We start from the raw sequence: 18157 nt of genomic DNA on the forward strand, positions 1-18157 counted from the left end.
GTGTGTGTGCGTTGCAGATAAGAAAAACTCGGGCAAGTGGCATTACTTTTGCAAAATTTACGTTTTATAAAATATTTTTTGAAGTGATTTGATATTCCATAAAATAAAATGTTTTAAAAATAATAATAATTCAGTAATAAAATTTATTTGAAAACTATCCCTTATTATTTTATCATTTACTGTAGATATCTTTCTTTCTCCTTGGTATTTTTAAAAGTTTATATATATATATTGGATAAATTAAGATTCCAAATTATTTTTAATTGATATTTGTAATTCACTGAAAAACTTAATATAAAATGAAGTGGATTATATAAATAATATACAAAAACTTCCCTTGAGCAACCACCATTGTAGAAGGTCTGTAGAGCTGATCCCATCCTCTTGGTACAACTGATAGTGGTCAGAACTCTGAAGGAATAGAATTGGTTGAAGCTAATTTATGGATTAACAGCTCCCAACGTAAGCCATTGCCATTCAACCAATTTTGTTGGTCTATATATGGTAAGTACCAATACCATGTATTTGAGATTGAATGGAGTATTTTCTAACATTTTTCCAAGCTTTGGGGAATTGAAATAACTCTCAGGCCGACAAAAAAAAAAAGGAACAAATTATTTGCGTTCCAGTGTGGCAGAGTTACTCCGAGACATGAATTTCAAATGTTGAGTAACTGCTCTGCAAAAATGGGTATGGAGCAGGAGCACTAGTTCACATGTAGTTATCACTTATAAAGACGATAGGTTTACTGTTGTGAAATTTAGTTCTGCATTTCTTTCTATCATCATTGTCAGAATTAGAATAACATTTCAGTATGTTTGGTACATGAAAAAATATTTTCTAAAAAAATAAATGAAAGATATGCTTAAAAAGAAAATGAGATAAATACTTTTTTTTTATTTTTTTAAGAAAACATTTTCCTTCTTACCAAGAATCTCATTTGCTTGTTTGTTTTTGATAGTTTGAATCAACATAGCTCCCAGCATCTTATCTTGTAAAACGTGCCAAATGGGATGTTGAAAAGTATGATTTTAGGATTGTCTGAGAAGAGGATTGGCTTTGACAATGCTTGACTGATCCTTTTTGAAACCAAGTTCTCCAATTAAGATATATAAATGTATGATCTTTCAATAACAACATAACAAATATTTAATCTTCATAGATAACTATATAATTTTCACAACTCAACATAACATTAGAGATCATCGAACGAATCTTTTATACATGTCGTAATATTATTGGAGAAAGAATTATTCCTAAAATTAGTCCTACAAAAGCCATAACGCTACCTGCTTGATAACGTGAACAGATTTTGTTATTAATAATTAATCACCCAAAAAGAAACAAGATGACCACTAGATTTCAAGAAGAGACCAGAACAAAGAGGAAGAAAAGGAATTTTTATTAGCAACGATTCAAGTGCTAAATATAGGACTTAAACATGGAAGGAATGGCTCATTAGTTGCTGCTATAAATCAAACGTCATTCTGTATATCCTAACGTGTTTAAAGGGCTCTCTTCACTTGAAAATTGTAGGAATTGTCCTTATTAGCAGCATCTACATCCTCTGGAGATGCCACTGCAACCACAACGCCTTTATCTTTAACCGCTTCCATTGCACCCACAAATTCTTTGAAGTCCTTCAAGCTGTACAAGACACATGAAAGTGAGACATGGCACAAAACTTCAGTACAGGGATACCTTTTTATCTTTGATTGTTAGGTCTTCTTTCAAAAGTAGCATTCAAGGATAATTAGGGGAGCATTGAGCATTCCCTCTAACGAGATATCACATGATCGAAGGCCAACTATTATGAGATTTAGGGTCTATAAGCAACATAACTTGAGTACAGGAATCAGAAATTCATTTCAGAAGCACTGATAGAACGTTTCTAAGCAAATAATATCCAAAGGAACGAAGTTCACGTCATGAATAGCAATTAAAATCAGCAGAAATAAGTTCACTACAAAAACAGGAAAGTAAGAGCAGACACCAATCAAAATCTTTACCTAGTAGATAATATCTCTTCACGTCTTCTTTGCCTTTCTTCTTCTGTGATGCCGAGTAAGTACCGCAGCATGCTGCAATATAAATGTAAAGGAAGCGCATGTAACTTGTATTTGTATTAAGAAAAGAAGCAACAAGTGCTCGTCGGGAGCATCTTAAATCAGCACTCGTGCTTTCAGTCAGCGAGGGGGAAAATTGAACACAATCATTCTTCTTGAATGGCAGTCAAAATTCAAGGGCCAAATTCCTCTGCATTTTGCTTTTCAAAAAAATTAAAAGGCATTTTGAGGGAAGATCGAGGTTGATCCTATCAGAACTCCGTTGAACAAGATTATGTGTCAGAAATAACAGGAATGAGATGTGCCAAAAGACTTTGAACAGCCTCTCTCTAATCCGTTACTGAGCTGGTCAAGTGGCCTCAGAAAGGCACGAGACAATAATGGGCTTGAAGGAGGACTTAGTTTATCATTAGAGAACACTATAAGAGATGGGAATTGTAAATAATCCAAAACAAGAAGTTTTTATCATGCATTCTCAATTGTGGCTTTTCATCTAGCTATGATGTTTCCAACTCTACCCACTAGACCTTCATTCAACACAAATCATGTATGAAAGAATAATTGGAGAAAACTGCAGAGACAGCAAAATATGTGATATACATACCTACTATAGCCTTTGGCATCAGGAAGTTGGTATGCATCGACATCCCCAATGGTCCCTATTATGGCTTTTGTTAAAGCATCACCATCCATTTCTAGTTCCCGTAAAAAGTCTCCAGTTCCATCATATACATCAAGCGTCTTAAGCAAGTTGGGATCACGGTAAGATAAGAAGGAGAACACCCCTGAAAGAATACACAGGTAAGAGTCTAGAAGAGAAACCGTAAAATTATGCCTATAAGCAACACGTGTTTACCTGAATGAGTATCAAAATCACAAAATCCTCCATAAGCCCCACCACTAACTCTTACACGATCCCACAACCATGTATTGCTAATGTATTTTGAAATGACATAAGCACTGCCATGAAGCTCATAACCAGAGTCATAAATGCTGGCCGCTTTTCCAACATAATTAACCTGCACAATGAAAAGTTCAAATATTAAGAAACACAAGCAAGGGATGGCTAGAGGGAGATCTATCTTTACCTGAGTAGGTATCACAATAGCTTCATTTGCCAAAGGGAGCCGAGCATGCCAATTAGTTGTTTCATTAGGAGAGCTAGTGGGAAGCAAATCAACAAATTTGTCCACATATTTTTCTGTATTAGCAAGATTTTTCCCATCAGCAGTCATATTTATCAAGCAACCTTGCTTGGAAAATATGGACTTGCGAATCTCCTCAAGAGATGATGAAATATCAGCCCAATCTTGATCAACCTTCTCTTCAAGAGTTCGGAGGAATTCAAGGTAGCTAGAAGTATAGAACAGAATCAGAAAGAATCAACAATACTTATACATGGAACTTTTATTTACCAAAATCCAGATTAAGCAGTTTAAGTAGATTAATAAAGCTAATAATGAAAATTACAATGATAGAACTAAAGCATATCTAAGCATGATCTATAATTAAAAACATTCAGATAACAGAAATGGATACAATGAATATGAACAGATTATTAATCCATCACCAAAGTAGCATCCCACATTCTAACCTGAGACCACCCATATTTTCAGACATCCAGCCAGCAGCATTTAGTTTTGCATCCATCCTTGAAGCAGCTATTCCATGACCACCCCCTCTTAACCGATTCTGAAAATAAAAACTAGACTCAATAAATAATCTATGTATAGGTTTAACGCATTGTATTTTGATCCTTTTCATCCTCTTATTTAACAAATACCTCCATCCTTGCTCTGCTCTGACAAACAAATTGTTTGAAACGCTGTTGGTCTGTGAATTGGACGTCTTGAATAACACGATTAACCTAAAAAAGTAGAATGCATGAAATTAAACTTCACATATTGTGAAGAAATAATTTTAGGCTAGTTATTGAGTGTTGAAGTGGAACATGAAACCCAGGCAACGAGGTTCCAAAACAACAAAAATACCAAATCATAAAGGTCTCCAGCACGTCCAGCCATTGCTTTGCCTCGAACAATTATATTACAACATGGATCTTCCTTGCCCCGCACTGATGATGTGAAAGGATAAACCGATATTCCTCCTGTTTTCCTCCCAATTAATTGATTCAGTTGGACAAAAGTTAAATCCTTTGTGCCCATCTCCAGCAATGATTGACTGCCAAGATTACGAGAAAAGTAACAAAGAGAGTTAATATGAATCCTATATGCAGCCAGGAGATATTAGAAATGTCAAAATCAAGATGATACCTACAATTTAAGAGGCATATCAAAACGCTCATAATAGAAGAAAATATTAAGTACTATAGATAAAGAAAAATAAAATGGAAAACAGCTTCTAGAGGTTAATTACCAGAATAAAGGGACCAAAGGAAGAAGCTCTTGCTTTAATGAACTCATATTGAAGACTATTTCTGTGTACAGAACATCATTGGTGAAGAGATCATGCTGCAGCATTTCAACTCCATTGATATTACCAACCTACATCGAGCAAACATGTGCCTGTCAATCTCTGCACAGCACTGGTCAGAAGAAAATTCTAATTCAAGAGGAATGGTAATGCTAACCTCAGTGGGGATCCGAATAGGTTCTTTAGGAATATCTTGTAGAGATAGACATGGGACAACTTTCAAAGCCTCCGGTGGGTCAGGAGTTTCCTGCTTAAGACGAAGCTCTTGAGTAGCACGTGCCAGCTCTGCAAGATCCTCATCTGTCATGCTAGCTTTAACTTTACTTAAGATCTCTTTCTCAGATGCTTCATCACGGGCTGCCTTTTCAGGATCAGGCTGATAAAGTACACCCATCAATAAGTAACATATTCAATAACAAAAAAAAAAAAAACCACAAGCGAATTAATGCTAGAATACGTGAATGAGTACCTGCATCTCTACAGTAACTTGATGAGGGTTGTTCAAAATGAACCTCTCAATTAGAGGAGAGAAAACTGCTTTAGTTCCCTCCTTTTCTATTCTAGATTTTAGATCTTGCAGTGGTTTCTCATACTTCAATGGTTCAAAGGGATTCAAATCATAAATCCATTTGCCCTACATTATCAAAAGCCAAAACATTCACAATCTCAATCAGCAGAAATGCAAAATTAGCAATGAACAATATGAAAAATTTAGCGCATCTTACAATAGACCGAAGCATGAGGGATAGGCCACGGGGGAATGACCCAGTGTTGTTCTCCCTGAGAGAAAATTCAATTGTATTCATGGAAGCCTCCACGGCATCTGTGTCAAAACCCTCCTCTGATAACTTTCTAAGCGTAGTTATGACCAATTCTTCTACCTTATGAATGTCACTTTCAGAAACACCCTTTAGTCCAATGCTGAATTGAGGCTGAAGTAGCTCATCTTCAACTCCTCCTCCAACAATGGCATCCCCAAGTCCACTTTCTAGCAAAATTTTCCTCAATGGTGAAGCAGGAGTACCCAACATAAGATGATCCAGAAATCCAAGGGTAAGCTCAGTTTTCAAGTCTAGAGGCTCATCAGAGAGCAGCCAGTTAAGGCAGACCATATGCTTTTTCTTTAAATCACCTTCACCAGCAGGATATTTCTGAACTATCCGAACTGGCTTTGAGAAGAGTTTTTGGGGTTCTATTTTTGATTCAATTGGTGCAGAACTCGCACTAAACATATCTAAATACTCTGCACAAAGAATAAGTGACAGAGTTACTTATTTCTGCAACTCACAGGTCTTTATATTAGAGTTAAATATAAGGCATAAATAGGAACACAAGACAATCATACCAGTAATATCGTTTTACTTCACAACCAAGTTAGCAGTGACAAAATAGGCAGGCCTTACAAATAAACAGAGAAATTCAACAAGTCAACCCTGATTACTAAGGATCATAAAGGTCTTAAATCCTTAAGGAGTGTGAAAAAGGAACTTGTTACTTGTCATGTATTCTGAGCTCCAAAGCCTCGAGATTAATTGAGTTCATGACAATTATGGGGTTAAGGACCAAATTTTATGACAATTATGCATGACATAATCAACAATCAATTTTAGACATATGCATCACATCATAAGGAGATCAATTCTACACAATCAAATTCATCAGCTCTTCAGATTCTGTCACATATTCATTTTCTTTGTTCTTGAGAAAGAAACAAGGGAGGCATTTGGTAAACTGGTATTTTGATCCAGTAATCTCACGTTCCAAGGTATCTTGGATGCTAATATTGGATAAAAGTATTCGGCATGTTGTTATGTGATGATAGATAAATAAGGTGATATCTGAAATAACACAACGCTAAGCTGATGTTACAATGTGTGTTATTGAATGGCCAAAATATTGTCACCTCATATCACGAAGTGAAATGATTTTTTTTTTTTCCAATGATACCAAAGTTGCCCTTACATTTAATGGTAATTACTTCAAAACAACATTTATTCATAAAAAAAATTATAACCGCATAAAATATAATAAATAAATCTTAAAATGACAATAATATTATACTTTATTTTCTACATGAATGAATGAGGAGAAAAACTATAAGTGAAATTTTTAATTTTTTTTAATTATATTTCTAATCAAAACAAAAATATAATAAGATTTATAGGATGTAGTACATAAAAATTAAAAAGAGTAAATTAGAAACTTCAAGAAGGAAATAAGATTGATTTAGATGCTCAACAAAACATTCATGTCTTCCATTACTGAAATGTAAGATACCATCTATTATCATACCAAATACAGATATTATGAATACCAAATTTTCTTAGCCATTGGACCTCATACCATAGCTTGCAATAAACCATAATATTTAAGATCAAGCACCACTTAAGAGACAGCTACTAGCCTTTTAAATGCCCTTTCCTGGTACAACTACAGAAAGCCTACTTGCTCTTTGCCTAAAAGCTTAGAACAAAAGGAAGAGGAAGAGGGTACTAAATTTCTTAGCTAAGGTTTTTTCCATCAAGGAGCGTCCCTCATAAGTCATCACCCCTGAAAGATCATCCACCATTACCCAGATTGTTGCTACAACATAGAAGGGGTAAAGTATTCACAGATGTGAATCGGGCTGCCAAATAATTCAGTGGTCAGTCAGTCATTAATTTAATTTACTCAAAAACTTGTGCTTGAGCTTAAATGGTTTTACATCAAAGCCACCACCCTTAATTGTCAGCACTCTAATCAAAACAGTGAGTTTATTACTATAATTATTACCACTCAGAATGCGGAGGCGCTCATTTGGATCATCATCTCCATAGAACCAGATTCGGGCATTGCTAGGATGGTAATATTTGCCATGAAATTCCTATGAATAAAGTTCAAAACAAAAACGGTCACTTATAGTAGTTAAAAGAAAAGTGAGTTATTTTTAATCACTACAGTTAACTGCAAAGCTACTGGGCCTAAAAGGACACTGTAAAACCAAAGCAGAGAAGATAGACATATTTCTGGAACAAATCAATAAATTATATTATTTTCTCAGTCCTCCTACAAACACTTGCCTAAAACTGAAATATTTGCCGGGGAAAAAAATAATGATAAGTAATGTCATTCTCAACAGCTTAAGTTTTTGAAACAGCTAGACATTAAAAACCCTTTTGACCAACTGCTCAAGAGCTTGTGGTCAATAGTTAAATCCTTGCCACTCCCACTTTTCCGATGAAAGAAAAATTCCTGCATAAGATAGAAAATATGCTTTATCTTCTTCAAGCCCAAAAGATTTTTACACGAGGCGTGTTAAAAATATAAATTAAAACATTTTTGGGCTTGTTTCTAATAATTTAAGATTTGGAGATAGTCCTGACACATAAGACAGCCAAACCATATATCCCAGTGAAATTTAGTGCTACTTCTGTAAAATACAACATATTTTTAGACATTTTCAAAACATACCTTGAATTCTTCAAAAGTCAATTTGGGAATCACTTGGGGATCACCTCCACTATCAACACCGTAGGTATTGTCAGGGAAAAGAGCCTGGACCACAGTAACACATAATAGCAATGAATATGCACATATTGAATTATCAACAACACAATAAATCATCTCATAACTAGTTAGAAAGAACTTGATATTCAGTCTATTGATTCAAAAGTGTGAGTGATGCTGTATCTCACATGCAGCAATCAACACAATTTAAAATTCAAAGCCAACAGTGTAAAGTAAATCCTAATTAAGATCATATTATTTGATAATATTTAGCAACCAGCAAGTCAACATTTCCCAACAAAGTAAAGAGAAGGTTTAGGCAGTCAAGCTTTGTGCTGAGTTTTCTGAGTTATGTAAATGTTACACATGTTCCAATAACCCAAAGACGGCAATTAAGAAGTGTAAGGTTTAAAAAATAGTGGAAAGAAAGGGCAAGATATTGAGAACTAGCCTGCTGAGTAGTCCGCCCTAGTATATTATCAGGTTGAGAATAGACACCCTTCATCTCGTTAAAAACAACCCCTGGAATAATAAAAAGATTGACATTAAGAAAAGGGGAAGAAAGAAGAGTAGGGAGAATGAAAACATTCAATATGCCCAAAATATCAACGCATTATGCATGGAAAATGCTGGAAGGCCTTAAGAGCTTGAAATAGATAATGACTATATTTATCCAACCTTTATAACTGATGTCTTCTGAAGGGTCATTAAGCTCAAAGTGCCAACCCTCCTGTTGAAATGTCTGAAAGTCCTCCACACATCGGGGAAAGAAAACTGCATCCAGGTATACATCGACCAGATTATAAAAATCCTGTTTAAAAAGATAACAATCTTATCACATTAGCTCAAGCAAAAGATTGACAATTGAACTGCTGAAAGTTCAACAACCAGTATATTGACTTGTTACCTTGGTATTTGTGGAAGCAACTGGGTAACATGTCCTATCAGGATATGTGAATGCATTCAGGAAAGTGTGCAAGCTTCCTTTTAATAGTTCAACAAATGGTTCTTTTAAAGGATATTTTCTTGATCCGCATAATACACTATGCTCCAATATGTGAGGTATACCGGTGGAATCTTTCCTGAATTAACAAGCAGACTCAAGAATTTCACAAAATATTCAGCATCCATCAGTTGCTAAAGAAGTAAACATCGTTGCTTTGAGGGGGGGGGGGATCCCCCCTCTCTCTCCCCGCAGTAAAAGCAAAAATGTTGTTATTGCCTAACCTAGGGGGAAACCAGAAAAGCCAAACAACTAAACAATTATATGTTCACTCCATGCCCACTTCTTATCATCCCTTTTATTCTACATAAATATAAGTAGATCATCTCCTGTACGAGGATAATCTTTTCATTATTCACGAACTGATCTAGTTAAGCTTCATGGGTTCAGTAAGTGAAACATGGAAGTTCAGTATGTACTTAACATGATCACTGACAAACTGACTCTAAGGAAAGCTGGCAGAGCCACACGTGCTTAGATAGAATCCTCATAATTCTATCGTTATGCTTGTTAGTGTAGATACCTCTATGCATCAGTCATATTGCTGACACTCACAATATGTCTCCAGAGTCGGACGTCATCATAGTTTGTTACACAGGCATCAAAACCACCCAGCAATAGAACATATTAAATCTCAATTGCAGTAGAGATGCCGTAGATAAACGCATTGATCAACAATCTTCTGAATTGACAACAAAATTCAGAAAACGCAGGTCTATCACAATATCTAAGATGAGCCCATCGCAAATCCTCCCCTGTTATTACAGATATGCATGTGCACTATTCCGTATAATTGTTTCCAAGATCAAATGACACATATTTTAATTTTCTGTACAGTTTAAAACTTGGGACCTTTCTTTCAACCTTTTTTTCCCATGGTACGAAAATAATTTAAGCTCCAATAAATATCCTTTATCAGCATAGAGAATCTGGGGAATGCAGTTTTGCTCAAGCAGAATTACATCAGATCATGAACTAAAGTTTTACTTACGGGGGAGTGCGGAAAACGATGCCAAACACCTTATTCTCATCGTCATTAGAAACAGACATGACCTCAGCGCCGGTCTTCTTATGCCTGAAAAGCACTGCTTTTGACTTGCATTCCGGAATGAACTCTTCCGAAACCTTCTCAAAACCCAATTTTTCCGCAACTTCATCCTTTACTTCAGCGAATTCTTCACCAGCAAATACAAGTAAAAAGAAACAATAATCCATTCAAAACCCACTTTGACAGCACAAAGTTAACGTCGAAACAAGTAACATCAATATCACAGTAAGAGCAAGAAGGTTCCGCATACCTGGAGTGGATGGGAATGGAGGCGAGGCAACAGCACGAGGAGACACGGAAGAGAAGTGCTTCCGGAGATGAAGTGATGAAGACGGTAGAGCTGCAGGGACCAATCTGAAGTGGCGGCGGAGCACAGAACGCCTGATAGGGTAGGAAATCGAGGGACGATACTGAAATGGAGCTGAAGAAGAGGAACGTGAAGAGCGAGAGAAAAGGAGGAGGGAAGGAGAGGAGCGACAGAAGTATCTAGAAGAGGAAGATAAAGAACGAAGAGCGGCTCTCTCCATGGATAACAGAGAGAGAAAGAGAGAAGGAGGAGGAGAAATGAGAATATATGGGTTTAGCAAATAGAAGACGCAAATGATTTCGTTCGCAATATGATTATATGAATAGGAGGGGAAAAAATCCAAAGCTCCTGATAATCAAAATCTGTTTAGCGAGGGAAATATCAAAGAGCTTGGTGGCTCTCTAATTGCCAGGTTTTGCCCCTTGTATTTTTCCTGGTGGGGGGAGGCACTAAAAGCCTCAATTCCATTCCATCTTTTGTCCGCGAAAGATGTGCAACTATAATTTCCAGAGGCATCGGATTTTGACATTTCAGTGAATAAATCTAGGAAAAATTATGTAAAGGCCTCATATGAAAGACTTATTTACAAATAAATTATATAAAATTTAAAAATTATAATTAAATCTCTTTAAATCTAAATGTAATTTGCGGTTGAAGCACAGATAAAACAATATTGTCCTTATCAAAATACATCTAATTATATCGAAAAAAGGATGCATGTGTATTTATAAAATACAAAATATGACTTATAAATTATAAAATTATAGGTGTAAGTTAAAAGTAAATGTAACTTTAGTCTATTGTTTATAAAACACAAAATCTGGCTTATGAATTAAGAATTTTTATTGATAAAGTGTTAAGTTACAATTGTATATGACTTGTAAATAAAAAATGTATACCTATAAATTGTAAAATTACAGTTTTAAATAAATGATAAATATTACTTCATGTTATTGGTTTTTTTTTCTTTTTAGTAAGGGCATGCATGTTTTTTCACCTAAAATTTCAATTAAACTTGTTCAAGAGATTTGGCTTTATTTTTTAAAATTCATAGGACCTATTGTAGATAAATGTCTTACATTGACCTATACATAATTTTCTCATGAATTTATATAAACTCTGGCAAAAAAATGTAAAGTTACGGGTATATAAAAAAAATTGATCCCCCTTTTTGTATGTCTATATATTAGTAATAAACTAAATAATAAAAAATATAAAATCATAAAATACATAGTATCTAATTTTTTTAAAAAAAATACAATGAGCGAGTTATATGGTTGCTTATAATTATAAATATCGTTCTGTATTTTAAATAAGTAGTATATTTTATTGAATTTATTATATGATATATCTCACAGCCTTTTCTATTTTATTTTGCTTTGACCAGCAAAAGATGCATTCATTACAAAGAAAGGAGGGAAATTTTCACTGAAGACCCCAAAACAAACTAATTGGAAAACAAGGCTCCTGAATTTTTTTATATCTCAAGTCAGTGTACTAATTTAATATTAAATTTTACAGGAAAATGACAATATTAAAAAAAATCTGTAATTGATTCTGATTTTAGGTATTTTAAGAATAAAAATATCATTAACATTCATGATAATAATAACGAATTATAAGTGAAATTTTAAGCTTAACTTCCGGTAGAGAGATGAATAAGGTTTGTAATTTTATTAGAGATTAGATTATGTATTATAGATTAAACTATTAATCATGTAACTATTTATTACATAATTTTTTTCAATATTAAAATATATATTTTGTATTCTTATTATTTAACATTTTGAATTTTATGTTATTTTAATTTTTTTCACATTTTTTAAACATTTCTAATATATTATATTTGTATAACAAAAATTATCAATTATCATAAATTAATATTCTTTTTAATCATTGCATATTTAAAAATACATTTCAATAGTACAAAACATCATTAATCTAAATAGTTTTTAATTTTTCAAACTAATTTTTGAAAAAATGTATCTAAATACTAATTTTATTATATCAACTGACTTTCACTAAACTGATTTTTGCCAAATGAATCTTTAATAAATAGACTTTTAAAAAATTAAAAACCAAATGCACACTTTAAAAGCGGGGAAAACTCTAAGGGTATGAGCAACTTAGATTCTAACATGTACAAGGAAAGAATCAATAGTGTGTTGTTGGTCAATAAAAATTCTATGGTTCCTAACTTTCCAAAGTTTCCAACATATGATTAGGGGTGTTCATGATACCCGGTATGCCTGCTTGAACTCGGTTATTTTTTGCTCAACCCAGCCTAAAAAAGAGCTTGAAATGTTCCGTGTATGTTTAGGTTGGGCAATGTGCGGGCAAGTCCGGGTAGAGGACAAGTCATGCAGCCCTGCTCGTTTAGCCCAACCTGCTTTTTTTAATTATTATTTTTTTAGTTTAAAGTTCAAGCTTATTGAGAGTGAGAGGGAATTGATCAAGTCAGATAAAAAAAGAAAGGGAAAAGATTAAGGTTAGAATTTTTCTATTGCTAATTTGCCATTTCCCTAGTTGAGACCGAGAGTCAAAGATTGGGGAAAGAACAAGAGCGACTAGGGAGTGAGCAACAGGCAATGGTGACTGAGCTCTTCTTTCCTCTCCAATCTCTTCTCCTAATTGAGCTCTTAAGCTTGAATGAAGTCGGATCATCTCCCAAATCCCATCAACGGCATGTAAGTGCGATGATCCCCTTCCCTCCTATTTGCGAATTAATGCTTAATCTTCACCTTCTCTCTTATGTGCAAGTGTGAGTGGCAATGCGACGTGCAACTGTGCGAAGGAGCTTGAGTGCTTGACTGAACTCAACATCTCTCGCTCCACCACTCTCCAATCTCTAGTCTCCACAGCTGCACAGCATAGTGCCGTTCCTAGCTTCCTTCTCTAGTCTCTCGGTCTGTCACTCTCGTTGCACAGAAGCTCTCATCTGCCTAAGTTTATGGTCTATCGCTCTCGTCGCACAGAAGGTCTCGTTTGCCCAAGTTCACAGTCTCATCTGCCTAAGGTAAGATTTTCTCTCAATTTTTTTCCATAATCTTGTCATGGCTCCCTGTATTACAGAAATATTTGATTTGAACAGCTCTGTTTTTAGATTCTTTCCCTTGAGGAGGTTCCTGGTTTATATTGTGAAATTTTTATGCTCAAAATTGATCTAATGTATTTTTGCTAAGAAATATTAGGCTTGGATGTTCAGTTTAAAACCTTGTATGCTTTCTTTGCGCTGATTGCTAAACATGTGGTTTGGCATTGCTATGGCTATATGAAGCTTTCTTTAACTACTACTTGGGTTGGTTGCATATATATTTCAATGTAATTATATCACATCTTGTAAGGTGTTATTCTCAATTTCCTCTATTTTTAGTTGCAATAGTGCATATCACATCCCATGCTACATGCATTTTGAAGATCTCGTCTACCTAGAGTTAGATTTTCTCTCAATTATTCTTATGCCAAATTCTGCCCAGGAAGTCAAGGAAAAGAATTGAATTAATGGAATTGGATTACATTTTGGACTTGGATTACATTTATGTGTGTGTGAATTTATTGTTGGACTTGGATTTGCACTTCTAAATGGATTTGTGTGTGTGTGAATTGTTATTGGACTTGGATTACATTTTGGAGTTATATGTGTGTGAATTATTGTTGGACTTGGATTAGATTTTTCTTAATTAATAATTTATGGTTCTGTACTTTTTTATGCTAATATAGAGGATCAAGCTTCTGTACACCCCTTACTTTAGTTTTTATATTAATGTAATTGTTTTTTTTTGTCTTCAGATGCAACACTTGGAGGGGAGAATGCAACTGTAGTGCTGGTTAAAGTGTTTCTTTAGAAGTAGTTTGTTTGCTAATTTTTCTGTTAATTTCTTGCTAACTTTTCTATTATTTCTTGCTAATTTTTCAAAAAACTTATATATTATTGTTGTTAATTCTCTCATATTTTGGTTCCTATTTTTCTTTAATTTTTTATGTATGTTCTTGCAATTTTTTTGTCTAGTTATGACATATTTTTTCTCTTCCATTCATGCAGGTTAGAAATTGGGAAGAGGCTATGAATTGGAGCCTACTCTTTGAAATTGTTATTTCTCATATGATGCTCCAAGCTTTTGTTATTTTGGATTATAGCTATTATTTTGGATTGAATTATGGATAATTTGATATTGTGCCAAGACTTGTGGTAGTTTTAGATTTCAAGTTAGATATTGAATTATGGATAATTGAATATTGTAGATTTATGGTTTATGATTTTATGGATGATATTTTGAGTTGATGCATAGAGTTATTATTGTTGATTTGTGATAGTTTTATTTTGAAATGATGAGAAGAGTTGTGATTTTATGGAAAGGGTTGTGATTATTTGATGGGCTAAGCGGCCCAAAGCTACCCAACCAGCCCTACCCAGCCTAAACTAACAGGGCATTTTACGGGCAAGATTGGGCATCGAGCAGGGTCTTGCCCAGCTTAGCTCTGTCCATGTACACCCTTACATATGATATTAATTCCCACTTTCCAAGATGCATTAACTCTCGTGGATTGAAGAATATGAACAATCTAAAACTCCATTCTATCTAGCTCAAAAAAAAAAAAAGAAGAAGAAAAGACTCCATGCTATCTTTCCAGAATTTGACATACATATCAGTTGGCAAGATCTTCTTCCATACAGAGGCAGCAAAAGAACAAGTCTTGAAAGCAAGATTAATGTCCTCCACTGAGCCATTGCAGAGTGAGCAACTTGGATCATCTGTCATCTTTCTTCTAAAGTGTTATGAGTTGGTCAGTAATTTGCTTTTAAGCATCAACCAGGTGAAAGTTTTGATTCTCTGAGCAACAAGAAGCTTCCATATGTGCTTCCACTTGGTGTCTGCAGTGTGCCAGTTGAGAGATTCAAAGGCCCTCTAGGCAGATTTGACTGTGAATGAACTGTTAGAGTTGAGATGCCAAAAACAAAAAGTGTTGGAGCAACTGGAGTTAATAGCGACACTATTGATTTGTTGAAGGACCGAACAGGGTAAGAGTTGCCTAAATAAGCTCAAGTGCTAGTGGCCATGTGCATCAATAAATTCTAAAATGGGCTTTTGCTGCTCAAATTCATCAATCTCAGCATATGATAGGTTTTTTAGAGGCCCCAAATCCCCAACCCAAAAATCAGACAAGGACTTTAGCTGATTGCCATCACCTGGCATCCATTTAACATGCATCATTGTATCCGTCCACACACTTGCAATGCTTCCCCAAAGATAAGATGGTTTAGACAAATTAAGATGTGAGGGAGACAAGTCATGGCTTAGACAAAAGGATCTTATTATCATAAGTCTGAGATCTAAAGTCCCAACATAATAAGATACCATATACAATTGAACACCTTTTACTTTTAAAAAGGAATACTACCGACACTGATTTAATTGACCCCATTAAGATGCAATTACATCTTTTCACTTGATTGTTTCCTTTAAAATAAAAAAAAAAAGCAAATTACTCCTTAAATGTGAGGTTTAGTTAAGTCATTGTAATTTAACAACTGTCATTAATAAAAATTAACTTTAATATTTAGTTAATCAAAAAATAATAAAAAAAATAAATAATTATAAAAAAGGATTAATTTTTTTATCCTTTTCTATAATTTTTTAAATCTTTATATGTAATGATTCTTTATTATAATTTTCTGCAATGTTTTATACTTTTTTCTAATCAACTAATTTTTCTTAACAACAAGAATAGATTACATTATTTTTAAGAATTAAAAAAATAATTTATATAATAAATAAATTTAAAATTTATAATATTGTTTGATTAAAAAGTTTAAAGTAATTTGCTCACTTATCTCCAAAAAAAGAAAGAAAGAAAAAAAGTAACCTCCTCGTGCAATCAATGAAACGGAAATCCCCTTCTCACAGGAAGTTCCAAGTTCCAACCCCATTTCAGAAGATTTTGCTTTTATCAGTATTAATTTTCTTTTGAAAAAGATCAAACATATATAGTTTTCTGCAATAAGTTACCTGAACCCTGTCAAAAAGGAAGTAAATTCACCAACTCAATTCCTGCTTTCGAGAACCAGATTTCTCAGACTGAACATGTTAAAACACACACACGCCCAAAACCACCACCACCGCTAATATTATTATTAATCCACAATAACACTTATGCAGGTGACCATACCAAAGTTGTTGATCAATTACATCTTTATTGAATCCAATCAATCTCCCATCCCATGAAAGTTAAACACAACCCAGAAACTGCATGATGATAATTCTTAACCCTGATTGATGAACGAGACGATAGTGTTGAGCATGGCCAAAGCATTGTCGCAGGTTGGATTGAACAGATGAAACACATGACCCTCGTCCTTGGCTTCCATGACTTCCACCATTCCCTTCCACCCACTCTTCTCCACCGCTTCCTTGTAGTACCAACCTCTCTCTTTCAGCGCATCCTTCTCTGCAACACAAACCAGTATCTTTCTGCAACCCAAGCTTCCCACCTTCGGATCCTTTGCCGGGTTCATTATTGGGTCGTCCGATCCTTCCGTCCTCGGGCACACAAAACGCCACAGATTATCCGCGAAGGACCTCTCCCTCGCTCCTGTCTTCTCCGACCCTATTGGCTCCACTCCCCAGAAGAATGGATGCACCAGAATGATCCCTTCCAGATTCACACCCGGTAATCCTTCCGCGCCGACGCGAATCGCCATGTGGTGTGCGATGGTCGCTCCGGCGCTGTCTCCGGCGAAGAATACTTTCTCGAAATCCACGTGACGGTTGAGTAGCTCCTGGGATCCGTTCCCACTGGAATGGGAAGCGACCCATTTGAGCGACGTCCAGGAGTCATCGAAGGCAGCAGGAACGGGGTGTTCCGGGGCTCTTCTGTAATCAACGGAAACGGCGACGACGTTGGCCGCGGACACGACGGAGTTGAGGTAGTTGTGGTACTGTGCGGTGAAGGGGGTTTCGATGACAAAGCCTCCTCCATGGAAGTAGACAAGAAGAGGAAGCTTGTGGCCGGGACCGATGATTTTGGGAGCGAAGAGCCTGGCCGAGATGGGGACTTCTTGGGAGATGACAACGTCATGGGATCGGACGCCAGTGTTAGGGTCGTCGGGGGACGGAGCAGCGAAGTCGGTGCCAATGAGTCTCTCAACGCGACCATCTCTGTAGACTTTGAGCAACGGGGAAAAGTCGTAGGCTACTTCGGCGGAGCTGGAATCCATGGCGGAGACCGTGAGTATTGTCTTTTTCAGTGAAGAAAGTAAGACACTGAAGAGATGAAGATAACACAGATAGAGGACGCAGGCCAACGTGATGTGGCGCTGACAGTTTCGTGCTAGCAGGTAGTAACTTGCTTTCACATCGAATGATTTTTGTTTTTTTTTTCCCTTTCTTTTTCTCCCGGTTCAGAGTACTCCGTAGTCCATAATAATGACATTATTATTATTATTAATTAATTAATTAATTTAAATTATACTCTCTTAAACTTTAAACTATATACACATAATTTTTTTAATATTTAAAACTTTATAATGAACCCCTCAACTCTTATTATATATTTATACAGATAACTTTATATGATAAATTTTATACATTAATTATTTACACATAACTTTAAATTTAAAAAGGTTATTTGTATATCAATTAAAGTTTAGAGTTTTAAATGCATATAAAAATAAAAATTTAAAAGAGAGTATAATTAATAGCTAAATGTTATTTGCATAAATCTAGAAGATCAATAAAATTTATTGTTAAGTTTTAAAGGTTATGAGAGATATTTGTATATAGTTTAAAGTTTGAGAAAGTTGTCTGTAATTTAAT

The 18157-nt window shown here is 35.1% G+C and overlaps 2 protein-coding genes across 2 annotated transcripts; both read right to left on the reverse strand.

Moving 5' to 3' along the window:
* Nucleotides 1-1381: 1381 nt before the first annotated feature.
* On the reverse strand, nucleotides 1382-10734 carry LOC129292933 (presequence protease 1, chloroplastic/mitochondrial-like). The gene is made up of 19 exons (XM_054930649.1): nucleotides 10287-10734; nucleotides 9980-10163; nucleotides 8893-9067; nucleotides 8664-8796; nucleotides 8437-8507; nucleotides 7950-8033; nucleotides 7272-7362; nucleotides 5225-5742; nucleotides 4969-5133; nucleotides 4657-4875; nucleotides 4443-4570; nucleotides 4058-4247; nucleotides 3850-3933; nucleotides 3661-3758; nucleotides 3155-3419; nucleotides 2923-3085; nucleotides 2671-2851; nucleotides 2010-2081; nucleotides 1382-1647 (listed from the first exon to the last, which is right to left on the reverse strand). Exons 1-19 carry the CDS (start codon nucleotides 10561-10563, stop codon nucleotides 1506-1508), a joined length of 3240 nt encoding a protein of 1079 aa, XP_054786624.1. The 5' UTR covers nucleotides 10564-10734; the 3' UTR covers nucleotides 1382-1505.
* A 5715-nt stretch (nucleotides 10735-16449) lies between these two features.
* LOC129293419 (probable carboxylesterase 12) lies at nucleotides 16450-17677 on the reverse strand. The gene has a single exon (XM_054931370.1). The coding sequence runs from the start codon at nucleotides 17557-17559 to the stop codon at nucleotides 16606-16608; it is 954 nt and encodes a 317-aa protein (XP_054787345.1). The 5' UTR covers nucleotides 17560-17677; the 3' UTR covers nucleotides 16450-16605.
* Nucleotides 17678-18157: the final 480 nt, after the last annotated feature.

The sequence above is a fragment of the Prosopis cineraria genome, unplaced genomic scaffold, assembly GCF_029017545.1.
Source record: "Prosopis cineraria cultivar Desert tree isolate PC_DT_omini unplaced genomic scaffold, ASM2901754v1 PC14, whole genome shotgun sequence".
Classification (NCBI taxonomy): Eukaryota; Viridiplantae; Streptophyta; class Magnoliopsida; order Fabales; family Fabaceae; genus Prosopis; species Prosopis cineraria.